This window comes from Aspergillus costaricaensis, assembly GCF_003184835.1.
Source record: "Aspergillus costaricaensis CBS 115574 unplaced genomic scaffold BO79scaffold_29, whole genome shotgun sequence".
NCBI lineage: Eukaryota > Fungi > Ascomycota > Eurotiomycetes > Eurotiales > Aspergillaceae > Aspergillus > Aspergillus costaricensis.
This window is the reverse complement of record NW_020291829.1, coordinates 242,432-268,388: the sequence shown is the minus strand read 5'-3', so window position 1 is coordinate 268,388 and position 25,957 is coordinate 242,432. Positions and strand designations below refer to the sequence as shown.

At 49.2% G+C, this 25,957-nt stretch overlaps 15 protein-coding genes and 2 non-coding genes across 17 annotated transcripts; 10 read left to right on the top strand and 7 right to left on the bottom strand.

Annotated features, from left to right (window-relative positions):
- Positions 1 to 119: 119 nt before the first annotated feature.
- BO79DRAFT_272099 (uncharacterized protein) lies at positions 120 to 1,298 on the top strand (the record flags this gene model as incomplete). The annotated part of the gene is made up of 3 exons (XM_025687409.1): positions 120 to 661; positions 735 to 1,008; positions 1,074 to 1,298. The coding sequence occupies exons 1-3, from the start codon at positions 156 to 158 to the stop codon at positions 1,296 to 1,298; spliced, it is 1,005 nt and encodes a 334-aa protein (XP_025536659.1). The 5' UTR covers positions 120 to 155.
- An 887-nt stretch (positions 1,299 to 2,185) lies between these two features.
- BO79DRAFT_272094 (FAD/NAD(P)-binding domain-containing protein) lies at positions 2,186 to 3,819 on the top strand (the record flags this gene model as incomplete). Its single annotated transcript, XM_025687408.1, has 6 exons — positions 2,186 to 2,228; positions 2,305 to 2,386; positions 2,452 to 2,603; positions 2,667 to 2,728; positions 2,784 to 3,149; positions 3,208 to 3,819. The coding sequence occupies 6 exons, from the start codon at positions 2,186 to 2,188 to the stop codon at positions 3,817 to 3,819; spliced, it is 1,317 nt and encodes a 438-aa protein (XP_025536658.1).
- A 429-nt stretch (positions 3,820 to 4,248) lies between these two features.
- On the bottom strand, positions 4,249 to 4,806 carry BO79DRAFT_257967 (uncharacterized protein; the record flags this gene model as incomplete). Its single annotated transcript, XM_025686273.1, has 1 exon — positions 4,249 to 4,806. One exon carries the CDS (start codon positions 4,804 to 4,806, stop codon positions 4,249 to 4,251), a length of 558 nt encoding a protein of 185 aa, XP_025536657.1.
- Positions 4,807 to 5,209: 403 nt separating this feature from the next.
- BO79DRAFT_289601 (X-Pro dipeptidyl-peptidase protein) lies at positions 5,210 to 7,344 on the bottom strand. Its single transcript, XM_025688799.1, has 5 exons — positions 7,133 to 7,344; positions 6,668 to 7,081; positions 6,373 to 6,596; positions 5,932 to 6,314; positions 5,210 to 5,878 (listed from the first exon to the last, which is right to left on the bottom strand). The coding sequence occupies exons 1-5, from the start codon at positions 7,311 to 7,313 to the stop codon at positions 5,332 to 5,334; spliced, it is 1,749 nt and encodes a 582-aa protein (XP_025536656.1). The 5' UTR covers positions 7,314 to 7,344; the 3' UTR covers positions 5,210 to 5,331.
- Positions 7,345 to 8,645: 1,301 nt separating this feature from the next.
- BO79DRAFT_210668 (M20 family metallopeptidase) lies at positions 8,646 to 10,165 on the top strand. The gene has a single exon (XM_025682857.1). The coding sequence runs from the start codon at positions 8,698 to 8,700 to the stop codon at positions 9,979 to 9,981; it is 1,284 nt and encodes a 427-aa protein (XP_025536655.1). The 5' UTR covers positions 8,646 to 8,697; the 3' UTR covers positions 9,982 to 10,165.
- On the bottom strand, positions 10,166 to 12,039 carry BO79DRAFT_178665 (translation initiation factor eIF-2B subunit family protein). Its single transcript, XM_025679992.1, has 2 exons — positions 11,780 to 12,039; positions 10,166 to 11,720 (listed from the first exon to the last, which is right to left on the bottom strand). Exons 1-2 carry the CDS (start codon positions 12,016 to 12,018, stop codon positions 10,256 to 10,258), a joined length of 1,704 nt encoding a protein of 567 aa, XP_025536654.1. The 5' UTR covers positions 12,019 to 12,039; the 3' UTR covers positions 10,166 to 10,255.
- Positions 12,040 to 12,342: 303 nt separating this feature from the next.
- Positions 12,343 to 13,254, top strand: BO79DRAFT_210666 (GFA family protein). Its single transcript, XM_025682856.1, has 4 exons — positions 12,343 to 12,631; positions 12,731 to 12,892; positions 12,966 to 13,086; positions 13,147 to 13,254. Exons 1-4 carry the CDS (start codon positions 12,524 to 12,526, stop codon positions 13,176 to 13,178), a joined length of 423 nt encoding a protein of 140 aa, XP_025536653.1. The 5' UTR covers positions 12,343 to 12,523; the 3' UTR covers positions 13,179 to 13,254.
- Positions 13,146 to 14,331, bottom strand: BO79DRAFT_41091 (phosphoribulokinase/uridine kinase family protein). Its single transcript, XM_025689211.1, has 2 exons — positions 14,044 to 14,331; positions 13,146 to 13,990 (listed from the first exon to the last, which is right to left on the bottom strand). The coding sequence occupies exon 2, from the start codon at positions 13,988 to 13,990 to the stop codon at positions 13,277 to 13,279; it is 714 nt and encodes a 237-aa protein (XP_025536652.1). The 5' UTR covers positions 14,044 to 14,331; the 3' UTR covers positions 13,146 to 13,276.
- A 288-nt stretch (positions 14,332 to 14,619) lies between these two features.
- BO79DRAFT_231169 (uncharacterized protein) lies at positions 14,620 to 15,957 on the bottom strand (the record flags this gene model as incomplete). Its single annotated transcript, XM_025684140.1, has 6 exons — positions 14,620 to 15,113; positions 15,148 to 15,179; positions 15,233 to 15,283; positions 15,313 to 15,377; positions 15,616 to 15,750; positions 15,925 to 15,957. The coding sequence occupies 6 exons, from the start codon at positions 15,955 to 15,957 to the stop codon at positions 14,620 to 14,622; spliced, it is 810 nt and encodes a 269-aa protein (XP_025536651.1).
- Positions 15,958 to 16,327: 370 nt separating this feature from the next.
- On the bottom strand, positions 16,328 to 17,517 carry BO79DRAFT_272084 (zinc finger protein; the record flags this gene model as incomplete). Its single annotated transcript, XM_025687407.1, has 2 exons — positions 16,852 to 17,517; positions 16,328 to 16,767 (listed from the first exon to the last, which is right to left on the bottom strand). The coding sequence occupies exons 1-2, from the start codon at positions 17,291 to 17,293 to the stop codon at positions 16,328 to 16,330; spliced, it is 882 nt and encodes a 293-aa protein (XP_025536650.1). The 5' UTR covers positions 17,294 to 17,517.
- Positions 17,518 to 17,581: 64 nt separating this feature from the next.
- Positions 17,582 to 17,672, top strand: BO79DRAFT_t187. Its single transcript has one exon. It is a non-coding gene; the product is annotated as a tRNA-Pro (tRNA).
- An 842-nt stretch (positions 17,673 to 18,514) lies between these two features.
- On the top strand, positions 18,515 to 18,812 carry BO79DRAFT_257960 (uncharacterized protein; the record flags this gene model as incomplete). The annotated part of the gene is made up of 2 exons (XM_025686272.1): positions 18,515 to 18,704; positions 18,769 to 18,812. The coding sequence occupies 2 exons, from the start codon at positions 18,515 to 18,517 to the stop codon at positions 18,810 to 18,812; spliced, it is 234 nt and encodes a 77-aa protein (XP_025536649.1).
- A 466-nt stretch (positions 18,813 to 19,278) lies between these two features.
- On the top strand, positions 19,279 to 19,574 carry BO79DRAFT_257959 (uncharacterized protein; the record flags this gene model as incomplete). Its single annotated transcript, XM_025686271.1, has 2 exons — positions 19,279 to 19,444; positions 19,501 to 19,574. The coding sequence occupies 2 exons, from the start codon at positions 19,279 to 19,281 to the stop codon at positions 19,572 to 19,574; spliced, it is 240 nt and encodes a 79-aa protein (XP_025536648.1).
- Positions 19,575 to 19,736: 162 nt separating this feature from the next.
- Positions 19,737 to 20,829, bottom strand: BO79DRAFT_289596 (uncharacterized protein; the record flags this gene model as incomplete). Its single annotated transcript, XM_025688798.1, has 4 exons — positions 19,737 to 19,996; positions 20,043 to 20,389; positions 20,438 to 20,673; positions 20,725 to 20,829. 4 exons carry the CDS (start codon positions 20,827 to 20,829, stop codon positions 19,755 to 19,757), a joined length of 930 nt encoding a protein of 309 aa, XP_025536647.1. The 3' UTR covers positions 19,737 to 19,754.
- Positions 20,830 to 21,778: 949 nt separating this feature from the next.
- On the top strand, positions 21,779 to 21,868 carry BO79DRAFT_t188. Its single transcript has one exon. It is a non-coding gene; the product is annotated as a tRNA-Asp (tRNA).
- Positions 21,869 to 22,183: 315 nt separating this feature from the next.
- BO79DRAFT_210664 (O-phospho-L-serine:2-oxoglutarate transaminase) lies at positions 22,184 to 24,144 on the top strand. The gene is made up of 10 exons (XM_025682855.1): positions 22,184 to 22,326; positions 22,385 to 22,503; positions 22,558 to 22,732; positions 22,788 to 22,956; positions 23,007 to 23,129; positions 23,183 to 23,208; positions 23,257 to 23,442; positions 23,492 to 23,684; positions 23,740 to 23,830; positions 23,884 to 24,144. Exons 1-10 carry the CDS (start codon positions 22,220 to 22,222, stop codon positions 23,967 to 23,969), a joined length of 1,275 nt encoding a protein of 424 aa, XP_025536646.1. The 5' UTR covers positions 22,184 to 22,219; the 3' UTR covers positions 23,970 to 24,144.
- Positions 24,145 to 24,694: 550 nt separating this feature from the next.
- BO79DRAFT_257956 (uncharacterized protein) lies at positions 24,695 to 25,423 on the top strand (the record flags this gene model as incomplete). The annotated part of the gene is made up of 2 exons (XM_025686270.1): positions 24,695 to 24,700; positions 24,773 to 25,423. 2 exons carry the CDS (start codon positions 24,695 to 24,697, stop codon positions 25,421 to 25,423), a joined length of 657 nt encoding a protein of 218 aa, XP_025536645.1.
- Positions 25,424 to 25,957: the final 534 nt, after the last annotated feature.

Here is a 25,957-nt window from a genome sequence, read left to right as displayed (position 1 = left end):
CTAGTAGTACCTTAGCTGAACCCATGGTTGGAGGAGCCACCCGCAACTTCCTACATAACATACATTCTACCTCATTTGTGAGTCATAGGCAAGGATGTGTCTATTCTCCCCATGACAACGTTCCCCCAAGTCATTCAGCAACAAGCGTCTCCAAAATGTCACTGCGTAAGCTCTTCAGCATGTTGAGGTGCTCGAGAGAGAAAAGAAAAGTGAATAATGATACTTTCAAACGAGCGCGGAAGGAGGTTCTAGTTAACCTTCGAGAGATACATCAGTCCGTGAAGCTTTCGCCGTTGACCAGTCTCACCAACGATCAGGCTGCCGAATACAACATCAGGTGCCATGACCTCAGGCTGCGCACCGACGGTGGCTCCTCGGCTACTGCACAGACTTATTTCAAGCCTTGGACCTTGGATAAGCTCGAGCAGTTTCCCCTTGATCTTGACGACCCGGATACTAAAAAATCCATCCGAACCAATGAGGCGTGCTTCGCAGACCTCGATGAAGAGAGGTCGCGTGAATCGACCGGCGAGCTTGATCCGGAACGTGACGACTCTGGGCTTCTCCTGTCCAGTGTGTTCGTCTGCGAATATACATGGCACGCAAGGAGAACCACAGGGGTCGAACATACGCTCGATGATCTGTCAGGCTGGTTCGGAAGGTCAGTTAACCACTGCGTATATACGCAAATATTCCATGATAGCTACGCATACTGACAAGCACCCATCCGCCAGGTCCTTCAATAATACCATAATCAAGGAACGTTATATGAATATGGCTATGTTCACAGACCCTGGTAGTGATCCTCTGGCCTCACCACCTCTCAGCTTCGAAGATGCTTGGTATCCGAACCAGCCCGAGGGCCAGGAACTTCCTCACATAAACCTGATCGTGACTCATGAGGGAGTGTGCGATAATAACATCCTCCGTTCCGAACTTCTTGTTCTAGTCGGCGTCATGAGGACCCGGCTTGGGAGGGTAGAGCTGCAAGACCACGTTGTGGCTCCGGTGAGTTGATGTCTCCCCAAAATCAGCTTCCTCTTGAATCTTCCCGACTAATAGAGGCATTCTAGGTTCTCTTGACATCATGCACAAACAATCTGAAGGCGAGAATTCTGATCGCTTACTTCGATGGCAAAGAGTTGGTTGTGCTGAAGACTCGTCTCCACGACTTCTATACTCCGGGCGCGAGGGAGACGAACTTCCGGCTTTTCCTGTTATATATGTGCAGTCAGGCTGTGGGAGACACCAAGGCTCTATTAAGACCGATGGTCAAGGAGGAGCACGCTACTGATTAGTTAGAGGCTGGTATGCTCGTGCGCGATACTTTCTCGGTGTGCCTCTGTCTTTCTACTTCTCATCATAGTCTGGCACAAATGTGGAACTGTCTGCGAATCCATGAGACAATTTGTTCGTGAAGGGACTCAGGATTTCGACAGCTCTATTGTGTTGTTCAACCGCATAAACAGTCTATGTTCGCAACGGAGGATAGATCTGGCGGTCCAAGGTTTCTGTCTCAGTCAAAGAGAATAATAGTAGCTGGGAGGAAGGACTTCCCCGCCTTCTGTCTGAACAATATGACTCTTTCCATGAAATATGGTTGACCTATACCCCCCTACTCTTGCAAGTTACATCCTTGGAAAGCTAGTTACAACTAAATAACGCGCACCAGCTCATCGGTAGTATGTCACGCAAACAACTCTGTAAATTCCAGGCTTGCGCTCTCAGATTGTACAGAGTAGCCAACGACCCGTGCAATCGAATTTCGTATTCCCATTCTTGTTGCACTTTATTTAGGCATCTTTACCCATTTGGCAGTAATTAAATAGTACTATTTCGACAGATATAAGATCTCCACCGCTCGTCTGACCTGTCAGAGTTTAGGTAGAATCCAGGGACGAGATTGGAGATTATTCAGCCATCTCAAAGTAAATCAGCGATTTCACTATTAGGCTTTTTCATTCAGAAACATGCTCTTGTCGGAGTGTCCGCGCATAGCGCGCTTATCGAGATGCAGAGGGCTTACATCCGACCCAACCCGCCAACCCCGCACGCGAGGCTATCCATTTGCCCGTCCTTGAGATAGCAGCCGGTCTTGTCTTCGTCAAAGGATCGACAGAATAATCTTCTACAGAAACCTTGGCAGAAACTCTAATAGCAGATAACGTAGCTGAAACCTATTATCATGGCGGGAGATAAAGTAAAAGACATGCACGTTGCTATCGTCGGTACGTCTAAGTCACTCTTATACTCACTCATGGCACCGGATTCACGGATGACTGTCTCTAGGCGCCGGCATTGGAGGCCTTGCTCTGGCGATGGGACTACACAAACAGGGCGTACCATTTACGGTCTATGAAGAAGAATCCCAGTATTCCACTGTCGGGTAAGTTTCGTTGCTTTGTCGTCCATCTGATCAGATTCACGGTTTGCCTTTCTGACTGGCTATAGTGCCGGCATAGGGTTCGGAACCAATGGTGACTTGGCTTTGGATATGATTGAAGAGGGCTTCATTTCGAAACTTGAGCGATTCTGTATCGGTAATAAGCCTGGAGATGCTCAGAATATCTTTTTTGAAGGGATGCTTCTGAAGGAAGGTCTTGGTATGCATATAGCCTATTTCAGAACTAATCAGTGACCAAATTGTTAATTGGCAAACACTGCAGGTCTCAAAGAGCCTTGGTACGGTAAATCGTCCTGGGGTCATCCGGACTACGTTCGCAGAGCTGTATGCCATCCTTGACATCCCCATTTCGAGTTCAGTCATGCTAATAATGGTTCAGGCACACCGCAACGATGTCCTCCAAACAATGACCAGCTTCATTCCGATCGAAAAAGTCCGCTTCAGCAAGCGCCTAACAAATATCACCCAGCATCCAAACAAAGTCACCCTAACCTTCGCTGACGGCGACACCGCCGAGGCCAGTATCCTAGTCGGTGCAGATGGCATCAAGAGCGTTGTGAGAGAGCACGTGCTATCACCACTGTACCCCAGCCAGGTCAATCCAGTGTACGCTGGCTCGTACTGCTACCGCGGCGTGATACCCATTGCCGAAGGCAAGGAGATCTTCGGCGACCTGACGGACGTGGCGAAGATGTACCTGGGTGAGAAGCGTTGTTGTGTTCATTATTTGATCTCAGGTGGAGAGGTAAGTAAAGCTCATTTAGCAAAATGATCCATCCCAGTCCACTAAGCACTGCAACCAGGAACTCAATTTCCTCCTCTGCGTAGCAGACAACAAACCGTGGGATCTTCCCAATGCTGTAACCCAGAAAGTGACCTACGAGACAATGATGTCCGACTTCAACGACCCAAACATCGACGACCGCTTCCGTCGACTCCTCCGCAAAGCGAAACCCATCCGATGGGGTCTCTTCCACCACCGCTACACATCGACATATTACCGTGATCGCGTCGTGCTGTTAGGCGATAGTGCTCACGCTTCGCTGCCTTTCCAGGCTGCCGGTGCCGGTCAGGGACTTGAGGATGCGTTAGTACTTTCGAATGTGCTCGCTAAGATATTCCTGAACGCTCCGAGTGGTGACCTTTTGCATCCGTATATCCGGGCCGGGTTTGCGGGGTATGATCAGGTCAGGAGACCTAGGGCTCAGAAACAGCTGGAACGGGCGCATGAGATGGCGATGATGCTTTATTATGAGCATCCTGAGACGGGGAAAGATATGTATAAGGTGTTGGGGAAGTTGCAGGCTGGGTGGTTTGAGTGGTTGTGGTTCCGTGATTTGGGGAGGGATGTAGAGGAGGCGGGGAGAGATGTGGATAAGATTTTGGGGAGGGGTGGAGGTCGGTGTAAGTTTTAGTGGGTTGGGTAGGTTGATTGGAGGGTGTTGAGAGAGAATATGGCTTCTGCTTGTGGGTTACCTGCTTGATTAGTTATACTATATGCTTGGTTCAGAAATCCTACAGTTATCAGTGCTTGTTAGCTGCGTGGATGAGAGGTTTCGGAAAAACAGCCAGCATACAAGCTCAGGGATATAGATTGTATGTCTTCTTTACCTTGTTGAGAGCATCAATCTACTAGAGAAACGATATGTTGTTTAGTATATAAATTACTGCCTCCGAGGATAGCACAGGTCCGCTACTCGGGCATCATATAGCCACATGCCGGGAGGTTAGTAGTTAAGGTAGATTATTTCGTTTTTTCTAGAAAGACTTTGCCCTTAAGATAAAATGTGTACTTCTTCAGATCATCTAACATCATCACAATCAAAGCCAGATTTTAAAATATCTCATCCGAGCATGCCAAGCTGGCCACCCGCTCCAGCTTCCCATTTCATTTCCGTGAAGCCTCCTGTTCTAGGAGGTCTGACTGGCACATTCAAGACTTCATCCGCTTCTAACTTTGTGACATACGATCCTTGAAGCTGCCGCGGCGCAATAAGAAATAACTTGAACGTGCATACTTCCAAGTGTTTCCTGGCCTTTTTCTGGTGGCGTGTCAAATTGATGAGCCACCGAAGCAACTCATTTGCCTGCTCAGATGTCTTCTGATCGGCGAGGTAAAATGACAAGCCGTCAATTATGCAAAAGACAACCGCCGTTGGCGGCAGAAGATCTAGGAAGTATCCAATCCGTTGACAGACGGCTTGCATGTCGTCCCCATCGAATTGGCCTATCTTCAGAAGCGGAACAAGGTCGATATGCTTGAAGGAAGGCAGAAGCTGTGACAGGATCTCGTTCGCGATGGTCGTTGGAGAATTCATCTCCTTGCTGGCATCAACATGCTCGCCGCAGAAGAAATGGACTGCAGCTATTTGGTCCTTGTTATCGGAATTATTGGCCCGCATCATGTCGAGCGTGTATACCAGCCTGGCAGCAGTGAAACTCCATGGCGTTTGGAAATGGTTTCTAGGTGCGTTGCCGTGGAGGTTGGCGTAATGTAGTCTTTGGTTCGAGCACAGTTGATTCGTTGCGCTTCGCGGTCGGCCGCTCTCTTCCGTTCCTTGGTAGAAGCTTTCATAGTTTCTGTTTTCTTGTATATAGCTTAACAGAGTAGGGTTTCCGACTAACAGAATGCGACGACCGATCCTAGTATATCTTCACCTTCGTTGTTAATAGCTAGATTGGAGGTCGTGGAGTGGCGGGCCAAAGTTGTGGGGAAAGGCAATGAGGGCACAGGGCATGTAAAGTTAAAAAGGTCTGCTATAAAGTAAATAGGGTCTGAGAGCCCATAGGAGGATGGACGGAGTTATCTCTGTATGCGACAGGCTCATTGTTCCCCAATTATGTCCTGAATAAATCATCCCAGTGCTAGCCCGGATGGATATGGCCGTCTACGTAGAGGGCTGATAAGAACATTCTAACCTCCGATGCTAGTTCCGCGTTGGGATGACAGGCAGCAAAATCCAGCTACTATCCCTACCCACCTCTACGTGATTCAGGCCTGCAAGCTTGTCCGGGGCGCGATCCTCTGGATGCTGATGCGAAAACAAGCCCACACCCTGCGTATCGTGACCCGCAATTTCAAGCACGAGTGATTCTCCGGCTTCCAGGACCGTGTTCGTCGGCCACATTTCCACATCAACTGGATACTTATCATCCTCTACCACCGGCAGCATATCAGCACGGGAGTAGCTGCGATATGGCAGGTAATGGCGGTGCAAAGGATGTGTCTCGTCCACCTTGCGGTGCGAAACACGCAGCCACCCCTTGACAACGGGAGCCGGATCGCCGACGGTGCCCGTGTAGAACACTTCATTTCCCTCCTTGTCCAGCTTGCGCAGGGTGACGAAGATATCTATATCAGAAGGGGGTGCATTGTCAGGGTTGAGTTGAGAGGCGGAAATGGTTAAGTGTACGACGATATGCCCCGTAATCTCAATGGAAGAGCTGGACGTATAATGGAATTGGATAGGGTCCCTGTGCAGAAGTTAGACCACGAAGGTGATGAGTTCAGGAGAGGGATGACCTACCCATGGAGCGCATCGTAGGTACAGGTGCCCGTCATCTTAGCAGCTGCGGTAGATAAAGTACGCTTCGGTGTGAGAAAGAACTTGGTATACTGGGTGTCGGGGATAGGCCAATCCGCCTCGGGGCGACCCGGCTGATCTAACTCATTCCTGGGATCGCAATTCTTGTTCCGCAGAGTGAGATAGACCCGGGGCTGGGTAGTCTTCCAGCCCGCATGGTCGTCATCTCTCAAGAAGCAATCCAGAAACGACCGTTGCAGCTCCGCCGATTGCTCCCAGTAAAAGGGTAAGTCATGTCGGCCAACGACGAAGCGCAGAAACTTGTATCGAGAAGACGCTCGCATCCATCCGACCACATTTCCACGCAAGTGCAGCAAAATACCACCCTAGCGCCTAGATGTTAGTACACGCTCGTATTCATAGCAGGCCTCGTTGCTGGCTTACCCAGTTGGCTACACTGAGAAGGGGGACTTCGACATCCTCAACAGCAAACTCTCGAGACTTGTTTTGCTCATCGTCCGCGAATGGATACCGGACGGTGTTATCGGTCAAGCCAGCCAGGTTTTGAGCTCGGGTCTCCGAATCCAAGTCGCCTTCGAGAGTCGGGTCACCCCAGCGACCGGGAGTGCCATATTGGTTGGGTAGTACTTGCCGAGTCCACCATATCCCTGTACGATCCCAACCCGCCAGCGCAGTCAGTATCGAGGGAATCGGGACACACAGGGGGGTGCTGACCGACCTATAAATTGGTCCGCGAGGATGCCACCATGACGAACAGCCTCTCGGTTATAGTCACTGAAGCCCTCCCAAGGAATGATCGCGGTGAGCCCCTTGGGTCTGCGAGCTGCCACACTCCACTGCGTAGCGGCGTAGTAGCTGACCCCCAGCAGGCCGACCTTGCCGGTCGACCATTCCTGCTCAGCAGCCCACTCGACCACGTCAAAGAATGTCTCACTGGTTCCACGAGACAGGACGTCTAACTGCCCTGGACTTTGCCCAGTTCCTCTCTCGTCTACTCTCAAGACGATGTAGCCCCGCTGAGTCCAGTACCCTGGGTCGGGGGTTTCCCACGCTGAATGGGCAGATTTGTGCTGCGGGTTTACCTCATCGAAGCTATTTCGATTAAAGACGGAATACGGAACGTCTTTTCCATCTGAATAATTGTTAGCGATGCATTGGGTTACTTGCTAGCAGCTATACGAACAGGGACCATAGGTTGCGATCACTGGGTAGGTTTGCGAGCCGAATGGGGTGGCATCTTTGGGGAGATAGACGTTGGCGCGGAGGACTCCTTTGCCAGAGGTTGTCAAGGGAATGTCGACATTCTTCATGAAGACATAGGAGTATTTCTCACGGTCGGTCTGTAGAAACTGGTTGAGGGTCATCTTGAAAGATATAGTTTTGCGCTCAACAGTCAGGGGACGAGGAGATAGAGTGGGCAAAGAAAGTCTACCATCTCAGACACGAATACCCGAATATATAGTAGATGAAAGAAAGACCGAGCGTGGGAAGGCGGGGGAGGTACTAGCCTCGGTTATGATCAATTCTCTCCTGCGTCCGACCTTGCATCCCGTTCAAACAAAGGACACTATCTGTTTCCTTGAAAGAGACGCAAACTCAAAATGCTTGCTCCAGTGACCTGCAGGTCCCCTGTATGCGATCAATGCATATCGAGCTAGAAAGAACACATGTGATATATACTACCAATAAAACGTTGTAAAAATAGGAGGAGTCATATTTTGCTTAAAGATGTAATTTATCATCAAAGAGATACAAGTAGTATGGACATATCATATAAAAAAAAAAAAAAAAAAAAATAGCTATGTTTGAATTTTTATATTATAAGTATTGTCTTTATCTTACAAAAAGCTTCTTATTCTCTAAGAGCAAAACAACCACAATGAACCTTAAAATGCACCTGCAGATCGCAAAAACATCAGGACGTACAGTGAACATCTCAATCGAAGACCAATTTCATGATCGCAGAATGATCGGAACGCCCTATTGATACGGGATTCGGGGCTTACAGCTCGGCGTTCGGCAGCTGAAGTCTAAATATTGCTTGAGCGGCGAAACGGAGGTCGGAGAACCAGATGTCCGATGCATCTTAATCAGTTGCTTCTTGTTCGTGACCGGCGTTGCGATGCCGAAACTCCTGACCTGCTTGGAAGAGAATCGGACTTCGGTATCAGCCATTCCGTGCACTCATCAGCAGTTTCTGGCGCCTTTGCTTGTGACGCTATTAGCGAGATGTGCTATCTAATACTAGGGTTCTTTGTGAATTCCGTAGTGTAACAAGCTTGGTTATCGATAAGCGAGTGCTAATGCGGAGTGACAGCGGCAATAAAATGTGGGGTAAGCGGTGAGGCGTAGCTTTAAAGCCATCAAGATGACTTTAATAGATTAGTTATACTCGTTACATTTGGTCACCGAGTCTGTAATTTCCTAGCAGAAGTGGGTCGATACAGACAATTATCAGGGCTATTATGGAGTAAACCATTGCCCTCAAACTACTAGCCTTGCAATGTTTAGTCCCCGCTCTGTATACAGCCCACCCATCCGCCGTTAGTCACATCAAAGACTAAGATCACTTCTCCAAAACACGCAATCTCAGCCCACCAACTTAGTGACAAAACTAGAGCAATTACGGACTAGTTAGATTCAATAACCTCCAGCTTAATCTAACATGCATCTCTTTCCCTTTACCACAGCCAATTCAACTACCCACGAATAGTCAATCAACTAAACAACTAACCACCCACACCCAACATGACTCACTCCACCACCACCACCATATCATCCCTCCTCTCCTCCACCCCCCTAGACCTCACCCCCTACGAAGCCCTCTACAAGCATTTCCACGCGCACCCCGAACTCTCCCGACAAGAGAAACACACTTCAGAAAAACTCGCCGCGCATCTCACCCAACTCGGTGTCTTCGACATCCACACCCACATCGGCGGGTACGGTCTCGCCGGCGTCTTCCGCAATGTCACGGACGAATCCAAGGACCACCAAACCGTCCTTCTCCGCGCAGACATGGACGCCCTCCCCGTCAAGGAACTAACCAACCTACCCTACGCCAGTACCATCACCATGCTTGACACAGACGGTAACGACCGACCCGTCATGCACGCCTGCGGCCACGACATGCACATCACCTGTCTCCTCGCGGCAGCCGAAACCTTCGTCAAGCTGCGGGACGCATGGAGCGGGACGCTGATCGTGCTATTCCAGCCGGACGAAGAGCGCGGAGGCGGCGCACAAGCCATGGTTGACGACGGGCTTTACTCGCGCATTCCCGTGCCGGACGTAGTTCTTGGCCAACATGTCATGCGCATGCGGGCGGGGAGTGTCGCGTCCCGCGAGGGGGCGATTATGGCGGCGGCGGATAGTATGAAGATTACGGTGTTTGGACGGGGCGGACATGGGTCGCAGCCGCATCAGACGGTGGATCCGGTGTTGCTTGCGGCACATATTGTGGTGAGGTTGCAGAGTATCGTGAGTCGGGAGATTAATCCGGCGGATTTGGCGGTGTTGACGGTGGGGAGTTTGCAGGCGGGGCAGACGGAGAATATTATTGCGGATCGGGCGGAGATTGGGGTCGATTTTAGGTCTGTGAGGTTGGAGGTTAGGGAGCAGATTATTGAGGGCATTAAGAGGATTGTGCAGGCCGAGTGTCTGGCTAGTGGGTCGCCGGTGTCGCCGGTGTTTACCCCGACGAGGAGGTTTCCGCCTACGGTTAATGATGGGGTTGTGGCTAGGAGGGTTGCGGAGACGTTTGCGGGCCATTTTAAGGATTTTGATCCTGATGTGGCGAGGACTAATATCGCTGAGGACTTTAGTACCCTTGCTACTTGTCGCGGTATTCCGAGCTGTTTTTGGTTGCTTGGGGGTGTGGATCAGGAGGTTTGGGATAGGGCTGAGAAGGAGGGCAAGGTTGAGGAAATTCCGGGGAATCATTCGGCCCTGTTTGCGCCGGTGGTGCAGCCGACGTTGAGGACGGGCGTGGATGCGTTGTGTTTGGCTGCGTTGACTTTTTTGAGGAAGTAGTGTAGATGGGGTAGTTACCATGGTTATAGAGAATGGCTAAACATATCCTCGATTTAGTAGGTGGATAGACTCTATTTGCTCTGTCGAAAGGGGAGGTGGGGACTCTTCCTGCAGAGGATAGACAAAATGAGTCATAAAAGGAGAAGCCAGTGTTCGAATACTCAAAGGGGGCATGCTGGCGTGTATGTATATTATGGGTACCTTAATAGTAGATATTACTAGTATATGTAAGTCCATCATTATCCCGTTCCTAAACCCGATCACCATGGCAGCTTCACAAATCTTCAAAAAACCTATTAACCGTCTCCCCTAACTGTTTCGACCTCTCCCGAATGCGACTCTCATCCATAACGCCCTCTTCGCTAACAAACGCATCGACCATATACAGCGGCACCCATTCAAAGTAGGTATTCTTCACCTCGACCGTCGACGACCCCTCTGCATCAGCCTCCTTCATGCCATCTTCGAGCACCCGTACTGCTTTGACGCCGTCGTTGCGCCAGGCACTGATGACCTCCATCGGATCGTTGTCTTCATGATGATCATCATCAATCATACTCCCGACACAGTTGATCTTCTCGAGGTCGCTGAGAACAGCAATTTGGGCACTAGGACTGACGTGTTTTGTGCAAAGCACGGCTGGTAAAGAGCCAGTCTTGTTACTCACTCCTTTTGTGCTGGATATTCGGTCGGCACCGAGAAGTAACAAATCCACGTCGGCGGCGGCCAAAGCGGCAGATGCGTCGGTGTATATTTTCACTTTCAACTCTTTACCGGGGGTGTCGAGGAATCGTGACTTGAAGTTGCTGACGATAGATGAGCCTATACTAGTGCCTTCGAATAGTGGCCGCGACTCGAGAATGCGAAGTTCCAGCTTTCGGATGTCCAGCGATGCATACGCTTCCAAAATGCTGTCCCGGATAGTCGAGCTAGCAGAGACAGTCAAAATGGTAAGTTTATCCAGCGCTTCCCCGTGATGCAGGAACTTGAATCGAATGTAATTTGCAAAGGCATCCTTCACTTGCGTTTGACGACTCTTCCGACACTTGAGATGATGATCGAGCACATTCAGGACCCGCTCCAACTTATGCTGCGAGTTTGTCTGCTCGTCCACAAGTATGTCCTTTAACTCATCTAGAACGGCAATCAGAGCATTCATCGTCGAGGCGCCCATACTTTCTCGACCATTTTTGATAATATGCCACGCTGCCATGCGAACAGTCTTCCACCACTCATCACTATTGATCTCATCTTGCGTCTGGACAATGAAATCCCGGAAGGCCACTAACGCGATAGCTGTCAATTCCTGCGCCCCGCTCTCGTGGTCGCTTCGTAAACGCTCTAGACCCAGTGAAAGCGCCTTGGCGGCGCGCTCGCTCAATTCTCCTTCGAACCAGACTCGTCGCAGGGAGTCTTTTAGACGCGGCACAATCTCCGAGTCTTCCCTGTCTAGCACCGCCTGTGGATCGTACCATTCCCATCCCTCGTGCTCCCAGTCTATCTTGATAGCGCTTTCACCTTTCCCTCCTTCGGATGAGTCTTTCAGCTTGAAAGCAAAAGGATGAACCGTCCATTCGCGATTGACAGATCGATCTTCAAAGGTAAATGGCTTCCCTGTGCGCCAGTGTGTGAGTGAAGATTGGTCGAGGGAGGTTTCTTCGGCCAATTCGCGCCACGCTGCTTCGATGGGAAAATTGTCGCTGCGACTTATGCTGCCAGAAATCGGAGCAAGATGATGGCTACGTCACATATATTAGCGAAAACTGCAGCAATAAATTAAAGTATGGGGCAAACGAACCTGTACGTCCGCACCTTATCACTCCGCTTGAAGAGCGCAACAACCGGTTTCTCAGATGGACCCTTGGGGAAATGGAAAATAAATGAAGAAACAACCGCTCGTTTCTCAAGTTGCGACTCGTGAGGCTGTTCCTTGTGCGACATTGTGAATGTGGCGGATAAACTACGCCCGGTGAAGCTACTATGTACTATGCGGCATGTAAAAAGAGAGCAGGAATGAGCCTTTCGGCTGATCAGCATACGCGCGGAGCGATCGCCGTTTCTTGTCAGGTATGAAAGAGATGAAAGAGGCGACAGTCGGGGAATATAAAAGATGGGACATCAGCTGATCGGGTAGCTGCCGAAAGAAATGAGGGGATTCATTCGGTCATGATCACATCACGCTATCGCTGCAGACAACCATCAAATTAATCTTACGACGGATATCGAGGGCTGATATAGCTTTTGTGCCATGGTCAGTAACCTGCGCTTATATTTTGTTCATTATTATTTCGTACCTTTGATAAAGAATAAATAAATTCACCCGATTGCTGAAGATAACATGTCCGCGCCGATCATGAGTATCTTTTTTCGCCGGGGTTGTAGTACAGCAATGACGTCAACATTCGTCAGGCGTTTCGCTCTATACAACAAGTCCAGAATTCTCAGTTATAATATCCTCAACAATAACATTTACTCAATTACTGCGCTTAAACCACCAAAACGTGTTTCTTTCTACCATCAATCCCATCACCACCTAACCAAAATGCAATCCTACCCCGGCTCCTGCTTCTGTCACAAAATCACTTATAACCTTAACCTCTCGTCTCCGGACGACGCCCGCACGTCCCTTTGCCATTGTCGCAGCTGCAAGGTAAGCCTAGCCAGATAGATACAGGGTTATGATCTGCGATCTATAAATAAATGCCATCCACAAGGTGCTCAATTGACTAATAATTACCCCGGAATATAGAAAGCTTTCGGAACAAACTACGGTCTAACCGCCAAGGTCCCCAAGGATGCTCTTCAGATTACATCTGGTACGCTTAAGGAGTATGTAGGCGATAATGGGTCTGGGAGTATGATCCATCGGGAGTTTTGTGGTGATTGTGGGAGTTATATTTGCGAGTATGGGGTATGTTCTGTCTCTTTGAGGGGGCTTTTAGTGGGGAATGCAATTGAGTGTGATGCTAATAGGTGTTGTACAGGATGCGGTCAAGAATGATTTCCGGTATATTTGTGTAGGGACATTGGATGATCCGGAGGTGTTGCCGCCCAAGGGAGAGTTCTTCTGTCAGAGTAGGGTTCGTTGGATGCCTGAGATTCCGGGTGAGTAACTAACTACTAGTCTGTCTAGGCTTGGTAGGTGATAACTAATTTGGCGCATAGATGTTTTCCACAAAAGCAAGATCAAGGAGTGATCGGTTTGCTCCGGCATTTCCCCGAATCTAGCTTCCTTTGTATGAAGCTGTCTTATTATGAGCAACTTGTACCCTAGATATGTACACTAGATGATATCTTATGCGATTTCCGTCACACTCTTAACCACCATATCAGGCCGTATCAGTTTCCCCTGGATATGCAGCGCATTCAAGTAGTCATTACTGTCCACACGACGGAAGCCATCTTCCAAAGTCCTTTCAATCCCCGCACTGACATGTCGTCGAGCAACTCTTCCCCTGGCTTCTTGCAGGTCTGCGTCGACAAATATGCGATAATCGACCAATTGCGACACATCACGCCAGTGTTCTTCGTTCAACAGGAGATAATTGCCTTCGATGATAATAATCGAGGCATCCCTTGTGATAGCCATGCCGTTCTCAACGGGGTCTTTCGCCTCGTGATCAAATGACGGTGCATATATCACAGCAGCGTCAGATGGTGAGTCTCCGTCTGAGGGAAACGGAGTAGAGTCTGCCCATTGTCGCAGTTGTTGAACAAACGTAACGAAACGCACTGCGTCAAAGGTCCACGGGGCACCACGCCGGATGTATGCCTCTTCACGGTTAGGAAGAACGTCCAATGCCGCCCGCGACAAGTGGAAGCCGTCCATGGAAATGAGTGCTATTTTGTTCGGTTGTGACTCGGCTCGGAGTTGTTGAGCGACAGCTGAAGCTGTGGTTGTCTTGCCAGAGCCTGGTATTCCAGCTATAGCAACAAGAAGTCGCTTCTTGTCATTCTTGCGAGCTTCTTGTTGGATTGCATCTGCAATCCGAATATATTCTGCTTCCATCTGTTTATGTGTCAGTCAGCTCGATGGTGAAGCGAACGGTAACGGTAACTAACCTTGAATCACCCTCGTGCACCCAGTTGTAAATAGAAGTCAAACAAAAGTTCAGACTGCTCTTGTAGAGACTACATCTCTAAATATGTACTACGGTACCTTGTGGCGGGGGAATCGGCTCACAGTGCTCCGATGACTGCTAGCAACGGCGCATGTTGAAATCAAGTATCCGAGGTAAGTCAAATCAGCGATTGCGGGGAGTGACTAGTTTATATTCGATAAATACGATCATAAACTTGCGCATCCTTTTGTTTGATTGTGAAACAGCTGTTCTGGTCTGCGTTGGATATCCGCCATGAAGGAACGGTGGCAAATCGTGCATGTCCTGAATATGCTACTCTCCGTCCGAATCCCGCATACGGAATGTACGGTTTGTGATCAGTCACCTGGAGTCCAAGTGTCACTCCCTTGAGCAACCTTCTGCTAGTCTTCCCCCGCATGTGGGGTGACTGGACGATAGAGCTATCTAAGGCACGTGCCTATCTTATCGGCCGGGAATAAACTATCGTGACGATAAGAGAAGAGCTGTGTAGAAAGACCAAAGTATCTTCATTCATTCAATCGTGATTCATTTAAAGTCAACTCGCCAACAGCCGGGGCGAGGAATTTACGATCTCAACGTGGCGGGAACGCGACTTGGTTGACCGCTTCGGTGGTTTTGGCAGAGGTGCCACATAGAAGCACAGTATCTGCTGATCCAAGCAATGCGAGCAGCGCGGTCTCTGCTGATCGCAAACAACACCCCATGTCTGGCATGCCTTGCAAGGATAACTCTGCTCGTTTCCAGAGGACTGTTCCCGCAGTCCTGTGTCGCATTCTCCAGTGGTAGACAAACCACCTCTCGCTGTGCCAGCACATCCGTTCGTCTTTGTGGAGGCACCGTTTGTCGCTTTGGGGTGATTCGCGGGATCCGCAAGGGCATCGTGGGTCCCAGACCCGGCGATCATCCACACCGACCAGAACCATTGCGCAAAGCGCTTCAGAATGCAGTCTCCCCCCATGTGGGTTTTCCTGGTGAGATCGTAGCTCACCGAACTTTCAGCCGGCTGTGCCATTGTGTTCGACATCGTGTCTAGTTGTGTCGTATCTTCGTACCGCTAATCGACTGGCGAGTGGTCGGGCGGGATGCTGGTCAGATCTTAGAACATTAGCGTCCGTAACTTCATGACGATGCCAGTTGAAAGCGCATACCTGAGACTGTCCTTTCTGGCGCAGAGAAAGTAGACGTTATAGTCACTGTCACTGTGCTTGAACCATTCCTGCCGACCAACAGAGTTCTCTGCAAGCGGAGGGAGATCGCTCTGGTACTGCAAGAGAAGCGTACCCGCGCGACCTGCTAACGACGAAATCTTTCCATAGGTTGAAATGGTAGGGCAAGAAGAACGCGGAAGCGGGTTTCTAACTTCTGAAGAAGAATCCGCGTTTAACAAAAAAAGAAAGACAATAACACGAAGGGAGAAAGGATCCGAGCACCGTTATAAGAAAAACCCCGCGCCATCGGAATGCCAACACACGGTCCTCCAGGACACGGAGGCCCAGACTTGGAGTGACCCCTGTCACCGGGTCTCCATCACCCAAATTGTATGGATCGACATTACGTCACCTGAGTGGTGCCACGGTTCGTCGCTCTGATATGTGCAGTTCCCACTCTGCCGTGAAGACATCCTGGTCGTGGCGCCATAATAAGTCTCGGCTATAGGGGAAGAATCCTGGCATAGTGCTTGCTTGATAGATTAGTCTGCGCTCTATGGAAACACGATCGGAGTCCGAGCCAAGTTGATATTCAATGTCCACGTAAGTGTCGGAAGATAAGCAGAGAAAACCCTCGCGATTCGTCGCCTGACATGGTCGGTGATTAATTGAATTTTGTGTCATCCAGGTACCTCCTCTGAGTCAAGCGACTGACCGTCCGACATCCGCAGGGACAGCTGGGCTGATCTACTTCCCTTGCAGCCGGCTAGTCTGGTTTTATCCTAGTCCTCCAGCTCAAGCATAGCCATATGTCTAGGAGCAAAGCCTTGTTGGAGCGGTTTTCTGCAGCCTTATTATTTTCGCATATATTTGTATGGCATGCAGGGATGTAGAAGAGCTAGATACTGATCCGTACCTGCTTCGCGTCGGTACCTGTTCTAGGCCTCAGACCGCCCAGTAATTGGTAGTGATCTGGACCGATGCCCAATGCAGCCTGCTCCAACGCATCACGGCCACACGTGTCACCGCATACTCATAAAGACCCTTTCCCTCGATGAAATGCGTGTCTTGAGCTGAGAGCACTTTGTTGTAATCCTATTTCGTCTCGATCAATTCAATGAAATGTCGAGCGAAAGATAGTCGCTCATCGAAATCGATCTGACTATACTCAGCGATAATCATCTTGCTACTCATCAGATATTGCTCGCGAAGATCACCCCACAGCTTGCTCTGCGGTCGGGGGTAGAACGGATCATTGCGCCAAAAAGCAGTAACAGCCTGCTGAACCCCAGCGTCGCTCATGGGCATATATCGACATAGATCGAAGTCCAGCATCCACATAGTATGCCGACCAAGAACATTGGTGATTGTGTTGGTGCTGGGTCCTTCTTCGTGGAAAGGGGGAGGAGCCAGAACAAATTCAATATCATTTCCGTCCACCTCGCCGAGCCAGTGTAGAGTGGCTAATGCTTCACCCATCATACGCGCATAGCTCTGCATGTCTTCGGTCGGAATGCCGATGTCTTCCATCTGGTCTTCGTGTAATGGGTAGTTTCTCAGTGAGAATGCTGCAAACCTCGAGGGTCTGCTAATCTCGGTCCTCTGTGTTCGTCGCCTACCCAGGTATGGTCGTATCAGACAGTCTCTATTGGCGGCACTTGTCAGTATCTCCGTTTTTATTGTTGGGTCGCAGTATCTGTTAACGATGAGTTTTCTGATCTGCTCGGCGAATGGGGGAATGCGGTCTGAGACAATGGCATTGCAGGGTGAGTAGTGCGATGGGAAGAGGGGGAGATTCTCCGTCCACCACTGATCGTTTGAAGAAATGAAGTGATGACACTCCGAGACCCGGACTTGGGGGGATGTTTGGTGGATACCGGATCTTCGTTTGATGTCTGTCAGACGAGAAAAGCTCTGGAGGATCCTCCGGTGCATAGCATAATCGTTAGCGAGAGACCTGTCTGGACCGCCATCTTCTCGCTTGACAGCTCGACCATCTTCAGATAGGGCCCAGACTGTTCCACAGAATCCAGCACCGATACAGGAATATTTTGATGCCATGAATGCTGATGGTATTGCCTGAAGTGAGATGACACGGAGAGAGATGCAGTGAGGTGAGTGCTTCTCCTTGTGGACAAGTTTGACGTCACATTGACCGCTCGAGTTACCGTACTCTGCCAAGGCTTGAAGCTAAAGATGGCCCTGAGGGGGAGTAGGAACTATGCTGATTGATGTGTTCTAAGGTGAATGCGTCTATTATTTGGCACAAAGAAGGCATGTAAGCGGATCCTGGCTGAAATTATGCCTCTCCCCTTTCATATCAAAAAATACTGCAGCATAATATATCAAGCCCGGGTGGTCTAGTGGTATGATTCTCGCTTAGGGATACAAACCCAAGCATATCTGCGAGAGGTCCCGCGTTCGATCCGCGGCTCGGGCCTTGAAACATTTCTTTTTGTTTTATTCATTCTTGTTCTGCTTTCTCTTCACAATTATTTTTACACTGTGTGTGTTAGTCGCGCCTTCGCACGGTCGCTTGGTGTGGACTTTCATCAGTATACATGCTCTGGATCGCATGCTTGGCCAGGCTAGCCCATTAATCCATCCAGCTTGGGTCATGTGCTACTGAAAGAGTGGTAAAACACACGCAGCACTTCGGGCCCATCCCGAATACAGTAGCTATTTCTCCTTCAGCTATCGATCAATTTCAATGAATCACCGGCTCCTCCCAATCTCAGAAGAAGCCCATATTTCTCCCCTGACATCGCTACCAGGTCATTAGAACGCCCCCAGAATACATCTGCCATGGTCTAAAATTAGGTTTGGCCGTACCTTATCAGGCCATCCGCCCCATGAATCCCTGTACTATCAACCAAGGCCAGCCATGTCAAATCAACCAACAGACTTCAATCGAGGCCCGATGACAGACCCAAAATTGAGCACGATCCCCTGTAGCCACTTGAAGGTTCACTGGTGATCCCATGACTTCACCTCTTTTGTCGTAAATATCTAAAGCTACCAGCCTACCCCGCGAATTGAGCCTAGGTTATGGATTATCGCTTGATGTCAAGACTTGATGGTTTGGAGGTTGCTTGCACGCTATTTAAGTTGCTTGTGATGGCGAATTTTGTGGTGTTGTGGAGGGATGGAGATTGTAGCTACTTGGTACCTGCGCTACGAGGTATTCTGTCGAAACACTACACTACACTATTGAGGCTTTGCCTATTATCTGCCTATCTATCGATCGATCGATGGTCTTCATAAGGAGGCACATCCATCGCCATGTCCACCACTTCTGAGAAGGATAATATGGGCATCGCGGTTGGAGAAGTCAGAAAACCTGAAGCTGAGCTTGGGGGTCAAAATCACAGTTCCCCCAGTCTGGAAGATCTCATCGAGGAGGTCCCGCCTGTGGAGGACTCGCCGAGTCTGATTGAGACGATTGGGTATTTGCTTTCTATTCAAGATGGCTGTACGATATGATCTCTTGGTTGTAACGATGGGGGGAAACAAAAGATGGCTAATTGGTATCACAGACGGACCGCCGGATTCGACATGGGATGTGGAGGATTTTGATTAAGATGATGTTTGATGATTGATATTTGATGTTTTATGGGTTATGTTAAAAGCCCAGGATGATATTTTGGGTGGCTCCAGATTAGCTATTACCCCGGGATGGCGTTGGGTGCTGGATAATGTTTCTTTTTCTTCTTCTCCATATTTCCGACGAATAAAATGTACGCTACAGAAAGACCTACCCTCTTTCCGAATATGTCAGGAGAAAATTCATAAAGATCTTGATAGATAGTCTCTTTGGCTTTGTCTACTGTACAATGTCCAGTTCTATTGGGATAAACAGGCTTTAGCTTTCGCTGATGTCAGGTCCGACTGCCATAGTTGGTGGCAACCAGTCACAAATGTCACAGGTATAAATCTTGACGGTCTGCAGACTTGGTTGTAGTCAGCCACTGTTGTTGTTCTATCCTGTTCAAAGACTTCCTTACCTCGACATTAGACAGTATCATAATATTAAAACATATCGCACAATGTCCGAACACGAGACTCAGGTCCCTACACCGGCGTTCAGCCAGCCAACCCACGAGCACAGGGACTCCTTGATTGATATGCTACACCTCAATAATGTGACATCACATATTCTTAATGCGGTTGGGCATATGACTGAGGCGGAAAGTGATCCGGATACGATTGACCGTATGCTGTGCTCCCGCACATGTGGTGTCTCGTGGTTAGGCTAACCTACTTTGCAGGTGACGATCATGTATTAGTATTCGATAACCCCTTTAAGGGGGCTATGGACGGAGATGATGATGAAGACCCCTGACTAGGTTTCTGACTATTGATGCTATCGTATACGTTTGGAGTTAATTAAATTGGAGATGATATGGCTGGGTGCAATGCCTGGGCAGGTCATGTTTATATACCACATTTTGCTATTACGAAGTTTTAGTAGAGAAACAACAAGATATATTAGTCACTCATTATTATTCAACTTTATTCATGATTAAGCCTCATCTTTCCATGTGTTAATGAGGAACTCCCTCATCTTGATAGGCTTGATATCGGGAAATGATGCATTCATACGCTCCTGCGGTAGATCAAAAGCACCGGCGATAGTGAGTCGGCTCACCAGAACGGTCATTTCCCGGGCCTCCTCCTCAGAAAGCCCAGTAAGGAACGGTGGCACGGTGACCCGACCTGCCTTGACGTTCTCGGCACTGTCATAAACAACATCGAATTGTTTGCCTGGTCATTTTAGTTAAATGTCTTCGTGGGTGTTCGAATCACATACCTCGAGCCTCCTCAGCAAGCCTGAGGAGCTCATTGTAAGTAATGTCATCTCCCGCAAAAATGCTAAACTCAGGCCACTCCTCGAGATCTAGTAACTTCACGATATATGCTGCTAGGTCATATGAATATGTCACGCTCATTTTGTCGTTGCCGTCGCCAGGAATACCAGCCCAGCAGTTGGCTACATCGATCCCGATAACGTGTTGATGGATGTTGGTTCGCACTCGAGGCATTCCCCAGTAGTCCATGAGGACTCCAGGGCAGACCCGAGTATATTGCAACTTGGTTTTCTTCAGCAATTCAGCTGCATCAAGCCAGTACTTAATGCTGGGATCGTGGGGTAGGAGACTGTTTCGTTAGCAAAGTTGCCATTAGTGCCAAGCGGGGTAAACATACTCCTCGGTTTGGATAAATGAATATTCGCTGGGGACAAATCTCTTGGTTACACTGGATTTATCGGCAGCCTGGACAAGGTTCATCTGAGATTGGGCGGCTTCGTCGGTGTAGATTCCGATGGCGGAGATGATTGTGTGCACGGCATGCTTCTCCAGCGTTTCGACAGTAGAGTCAAGATCATTATAGTTGATCTGAATTTGCTGCGTTTGTTTGAGAACTGGATTCTCTTTGGGAACCTACGTTTCATGAGTCAGTGCGCGCGAGGCATCGTCTATGAGGGGTCGTACACTTTGCGTCAAGACAATGACCCGATATTTGGGTTCCTGCAGCAATGCCTCGACGATAGTCTTTCCTATGCCGCCGGTTCCACCGGCCACAGCAATCGTGCTCATCTTAGTATACTTATTTGTATATTCCGAAGTGTCTTGGTGGGAAAGATTTGTGTTGGGCGCCGAATGCGTTGGCTTGATTGGGATGTGGTAGAATCAGACCCTGCTGGTTGCTGACCCCACATGATAAGTTGGTGGGTCCTGCTTTTCCACTTCCATGGATGATGCTGTTGACACTTGACACTGATACCGATTAGCATGCAATACAACCGCAGTGGTCGGTTTGCTGAAACAATAGTATATTCCGTCGTTTCTGCTTGCATATGTACAGGGGAGCTCATAGTGTTCCGTACGACCTAAAGATAGTGTTGGGGCAGTCGATAGGTTTATCAGTGTTGAAGTGGCGCATGAGGGTGTCACGATGTCTTATGCTGCTGGCGCCTTGCAGGCGACATCATCTTTCTTTCTGTGTGACTTGTGCAATTGGATCTCATGTGCTATCACAGAATTAAATAAGTAGTAGCATCTGACGATACGATGGCAAGAACTTCAATCCTCGCCCGAAGCATCCGTGGCACGATTGCATCGAGATATATATATCAGGCGAGTCAACAATTACTAACTAACCAAAACGGAAGCAAAAAAGAACAGGCCACACTAGCGCACTGTAGAACATCATGTTAGCTATTGAGTCGCATTCAATAACACGCGTGGCCCAATATTTACTAAAAGAAGGATGAAGCAGCAGAGGGTTGTGCTGAATTCAGGTACTCCGTAGGTGGATTTGATGGAACGCACAGGATCATAGTGTAATGTCGTTATATGTATCTTGGTATCAGCAATCCCGAAAGTTGAAATCCATCCCAGCTTCTTAAATGAGGTTCTAATCAGTTTTGGTGTCGAGCTGCAATGGCTCTTCAATTGTTCTGGCGACAAGCATCCTCAACGGACCGATCATTATCTTGCTTTATACAGGATTATATAACCAAAATACGCGATATTCCTTCACCAATCCTCGATGGTCTAACGGTCATGATTTCCGCTTGTCAATCCCAGTCGGGAACAAGCGCGGGAGACCTGGGTTCGACTCCCAGTCGGGGAGATTTCTTTTTTGTTTTCCGCTCATACGCCAGCATGTTTTTGGGCTCCGAGATTGAGTCACACCTGCGTATATCCAACCCTGTCATACACCCCTTACTATTTGCACCATCATGCATTCATCGGGAAGCCTCACGAGGATGGCTTGAGATACCACAGCATTCTTTAGCCGGCGAGGGGCAATTCTGTGGCACACCGGGGAAACAAAGGCCCGGGGCCAGACACGCCCGGGGAAGCCGCTTTGCTTAGCCCCGGACTTAATGAGTCAAGCACCGATCGCGTCATTTAAATTCTTCTGCAGTTCTTATCGCTTGCAGCAAGACAATACAACAGCAATTGTAATCATTCATTCATCATGAAGAGAGAAGACATTACCTACCTGGGTGCTGGCCCTGCCAGTCTCCCCACCGATGTTCTCGCCACAGCTGCCCAGGCGCTGCAGAACTACCAAGACACTGGACTGTGAGGGGCACTGATCTGTGCGATCTTATCTGCGACCGTATCTAACCTGCTCTTCTAGTGGTGTCGCAGAACACAGCCATCGCAGCGAAATCGCGACAAATATCCTGAACGGTGCCAAGGCTGATCTTGCCAACTTCCTGGATATCCCCGACACCTACGAGATCCTCTTCCTGCAAGGTACATCGCTGTCCCCATCTCTCTTCGCTATTGCAACTCGCTGATGGATTGAAGGTGGTGGATCCGGCCAATTCGATGCGACCGTTTACAACCTCGTCTCGATCTGGGCTGAGAAGCAGAGACAGCAGATCATCAAGGAGAAGGCCGGTATTAGCGAGGAGGAAGTCATTAGCGAGCTGCGCAAGAAGGTCGAGTCGGAACTGAAGCTGGACTACCTGGTCACTGGATCGTATGGTCACCCAAGCCCATAGCGATCGATCAACATATACTAAATGGCCCCACAGATGGTCGCTGAAGGCCAGCCAGGAAGCCGTTCGCCTTCTTGGCTCTGAGTATGTCAACATCGTCAGCGACTCCAGGACTGTCAACGACGGCAAGTTCGGAAAGATCGCAGACGAGTCGACCTGGAAGCTGAGCCCCAAGGCTGCCTTGGTCTACAAGTGCGAGAACGAGGTGTGTATAGGCTCTCATTTATGAGTTTCTCGCTAACGCGTCTTACGTAGACTGTTGATGGCGTCGAATTCCCCAGCTTCCCCAAGGTTCTGGAGCCCAAGGGTACCGACGAGGATCCTATTGTCGTTGGAGACTTCTCTTCCACTATCCTGTCTAGACGTATTCCTGTCCAGGTATGTACCTGAACCATGCTATACCAATTGGTTCGATGCTAACCTTTTACCAGAACTACTCGATCATCTTCTTTGGAGCGTAAGGCTTGTCAACTCTCATGATAGAATTCTCACTGACCCCTTACAGTCAGAAGAACTTGGGTGTTGCTGGAATCACGGGAGTGATCATCAAGAAGGACCTCTTGCCCCCTGTTTCTTCCCCTTGCTCTCCTGCCATCCTGCGCAAGCTCGGCTTGCCGATTGCGCCCACCATCCTCGACTACTCCGTTGCCGCTAAGAACAACAGCTTGTACAACACTCTCCCCATCTTCGAGTGAGTGATCTACCAAGCTTACAAGGTCGGTTCCGCTGACAGCATTTAGTGTCTACATTGCAGGCCAGGTTCTGAAGAAGCTGCTTGCCTCATTCCCCGACAAGGTGGATGGACAACAGGCTGTGGCCGACAGAAAGGCTAAGCTCATCTATGAGACGCTTGACGCCTACCCCGAGGTATACAAGGTCGTCCCCGCTAAGGAGGTGCGTTCAAGAATGAACGCCTGCTTCCGTGTGATCAAGGTATGTCCCTCAACCATCTTTACGGATGTCTCGACGCCAGGGCTGACCTAGTTAGGGTGGCAACGTCGACGATGCCGAAAAGTCCTTCCTGAAGGGTGCTGTCGAGCGTGGCATCACTGGCCTGAAGGGCCACAGAAGCGTCGGAGGTAAGTGACATGAAAAAGCTGTGATCGACAACTGTGACTGATTCAATGTAAAGGTATCCGTGCGTCGAACTACAATGCCATTCCCGAATCGGGCATTGAGAGGCTTGCCGCGTACTTGAAGGAGTATGCTACGGCATAAGCGCAAGACAATCAATCAAAAGTAGAGTTTGTTTTCTGGAAGAAAAGCACTGTTATCATTCAACCCTTCATGTGGTGCAGATTATAGACGGGGGTAACGCATAGAGCTTGGACATAACATTTACCAGCGATAGGTTCAACCCATTTAGGATGGCTGGCCCAGCAATACACCTTTTTAACGTAGTCCTTTCAATAGAGATTGTTCTGCATAGAAATACGCAATAATGAGCCCAGTATCAGTAGAGGTGAGGTAGTACAAATAGCATATCAAACTAAAGCTATGGATTATGTGTTCTAGAATGTATTGTGCCAGCTACCACATGATAATATGTCGAGGCTGACCACTCAGCTAGGAGTTTATCCTTCTGTGACGTTCCATGCACCATCCCTGCCAGTTGTAGCATTCACTCGCCCGACAACCCCGCCTACAGTTGGTATCTGTGTTTTAACCACGATTTTGACCATATCTTCATCCATTACCTGATTCAGATTTCAAGAACGTCCGAATCCTTAGATTTTACGCCGGCCTTGTCGTCCACAACAGAATGTCGCACGTTAAAAAGCTCCACCTGCCTCGCCCGACAGCTGGCATCAAGACTGACGTTTGAAATCTTCCAAACGAGATAGAATCACAAATAACAACACTAGCAGCCGTCCTCCAGGTCCAGCAGCAACAGCGTACCCCCCTTGCAAGAGAAGAGGAAGAGGACGAAGAAGAAACTGACGATGAAGGTACCCCCAGCGATGAGCAACTGAGAAACCATGAACTTGGATCGTCGGCCGTTGTCGCTCCATTAGCTTCAGTGGGGTGTGGGAGAAGAAGAGCTTCGAGACGCATGGCAGCAAGACAAATTGAAAGAATTTATTCTGTTCCAAAGCTCCCAGATACCATATACTTGGATTCACAATGAGAGCCATTGGATAAGTCAGCAGGATGGCTTTGCTGCCAACAAAGTGACTGATTTTAATCTCGTGTTTGAATCTCAAAAACATGTGCTCAAGCCCGCAGATCAGCAAGTATCATATCAGCTGTGGAAGCCACGGGAAAAGCTCGGAGGCTATGTGTTTCTTTGCCAGATTCGAAATGGATACATCCCCGGCGCCGACGAGGACAACTGGATTTGCCTTGGATTCTGCACAGCTCGGGATGGCGGCGAAACCCAACAAGTGGCGAAGCTATACAGAGAGCTCCTCGATAGATGTGTATTCGAAGAGTTCTGGAAGGCCATGGTAGAGTCGAAGATGGTCGACCTGTTCAGAAAGTACGGCCTCGGCGATGCCATCGCAGAATCGCGGAATTTCGAGACCCTTTTGAGCGCTGTTGGAACGAGGCACCAGAGTGTATGGGAATTGAAACGGTTCACTCGCTTGTCGTCTCCACAACCTCACCGTAGTGTTACTGTGGATTATGGATTCTACAACTGTCAAACACCACTGGAGCTACGTGACCTCTGACAAGCATATGGGAACTTCTTTGCTCAGGGTGGGGATGAAATGACCCTTCATGAGGCCTGTCTCCAGGGTCAATTAGCGCCATTTCTTGAGTCGGAATTGAGAGGGCTTTCCATTTCGGCTGAACTGGTGTCGAATCCATATCCATTACAGGGATGTGAATACGAGGGTATGGTCTAAGAGAATGTATGCCTTGTCCCGCAGTCAACTTACGGAGAAGCAAAGACGTGGCAGATGCAAAGAGGGAAAAAGATGACTATAATGGTTCATCCTGATGAGGTTGATGAGGCGATCGGGCAATCATTATTGAAGAGATCGAAATGCTTGGGACTGACGGTGAAGACCCAGACGACTATGATGAACGGGCAACTTGTGGAGAGTATGTCTGGGATGTGAATTTTGGCCATTATGGGCCAAGTAGATGATCTCCAGCCCCCTATATGCTACTCTATCATACCAACGAAAGAGTCTCTTTCAGTGCTGTCAACTCAAGACTAGAGAGATAGCTTGTAGATCATTAAACGTCTACTTGAAGAT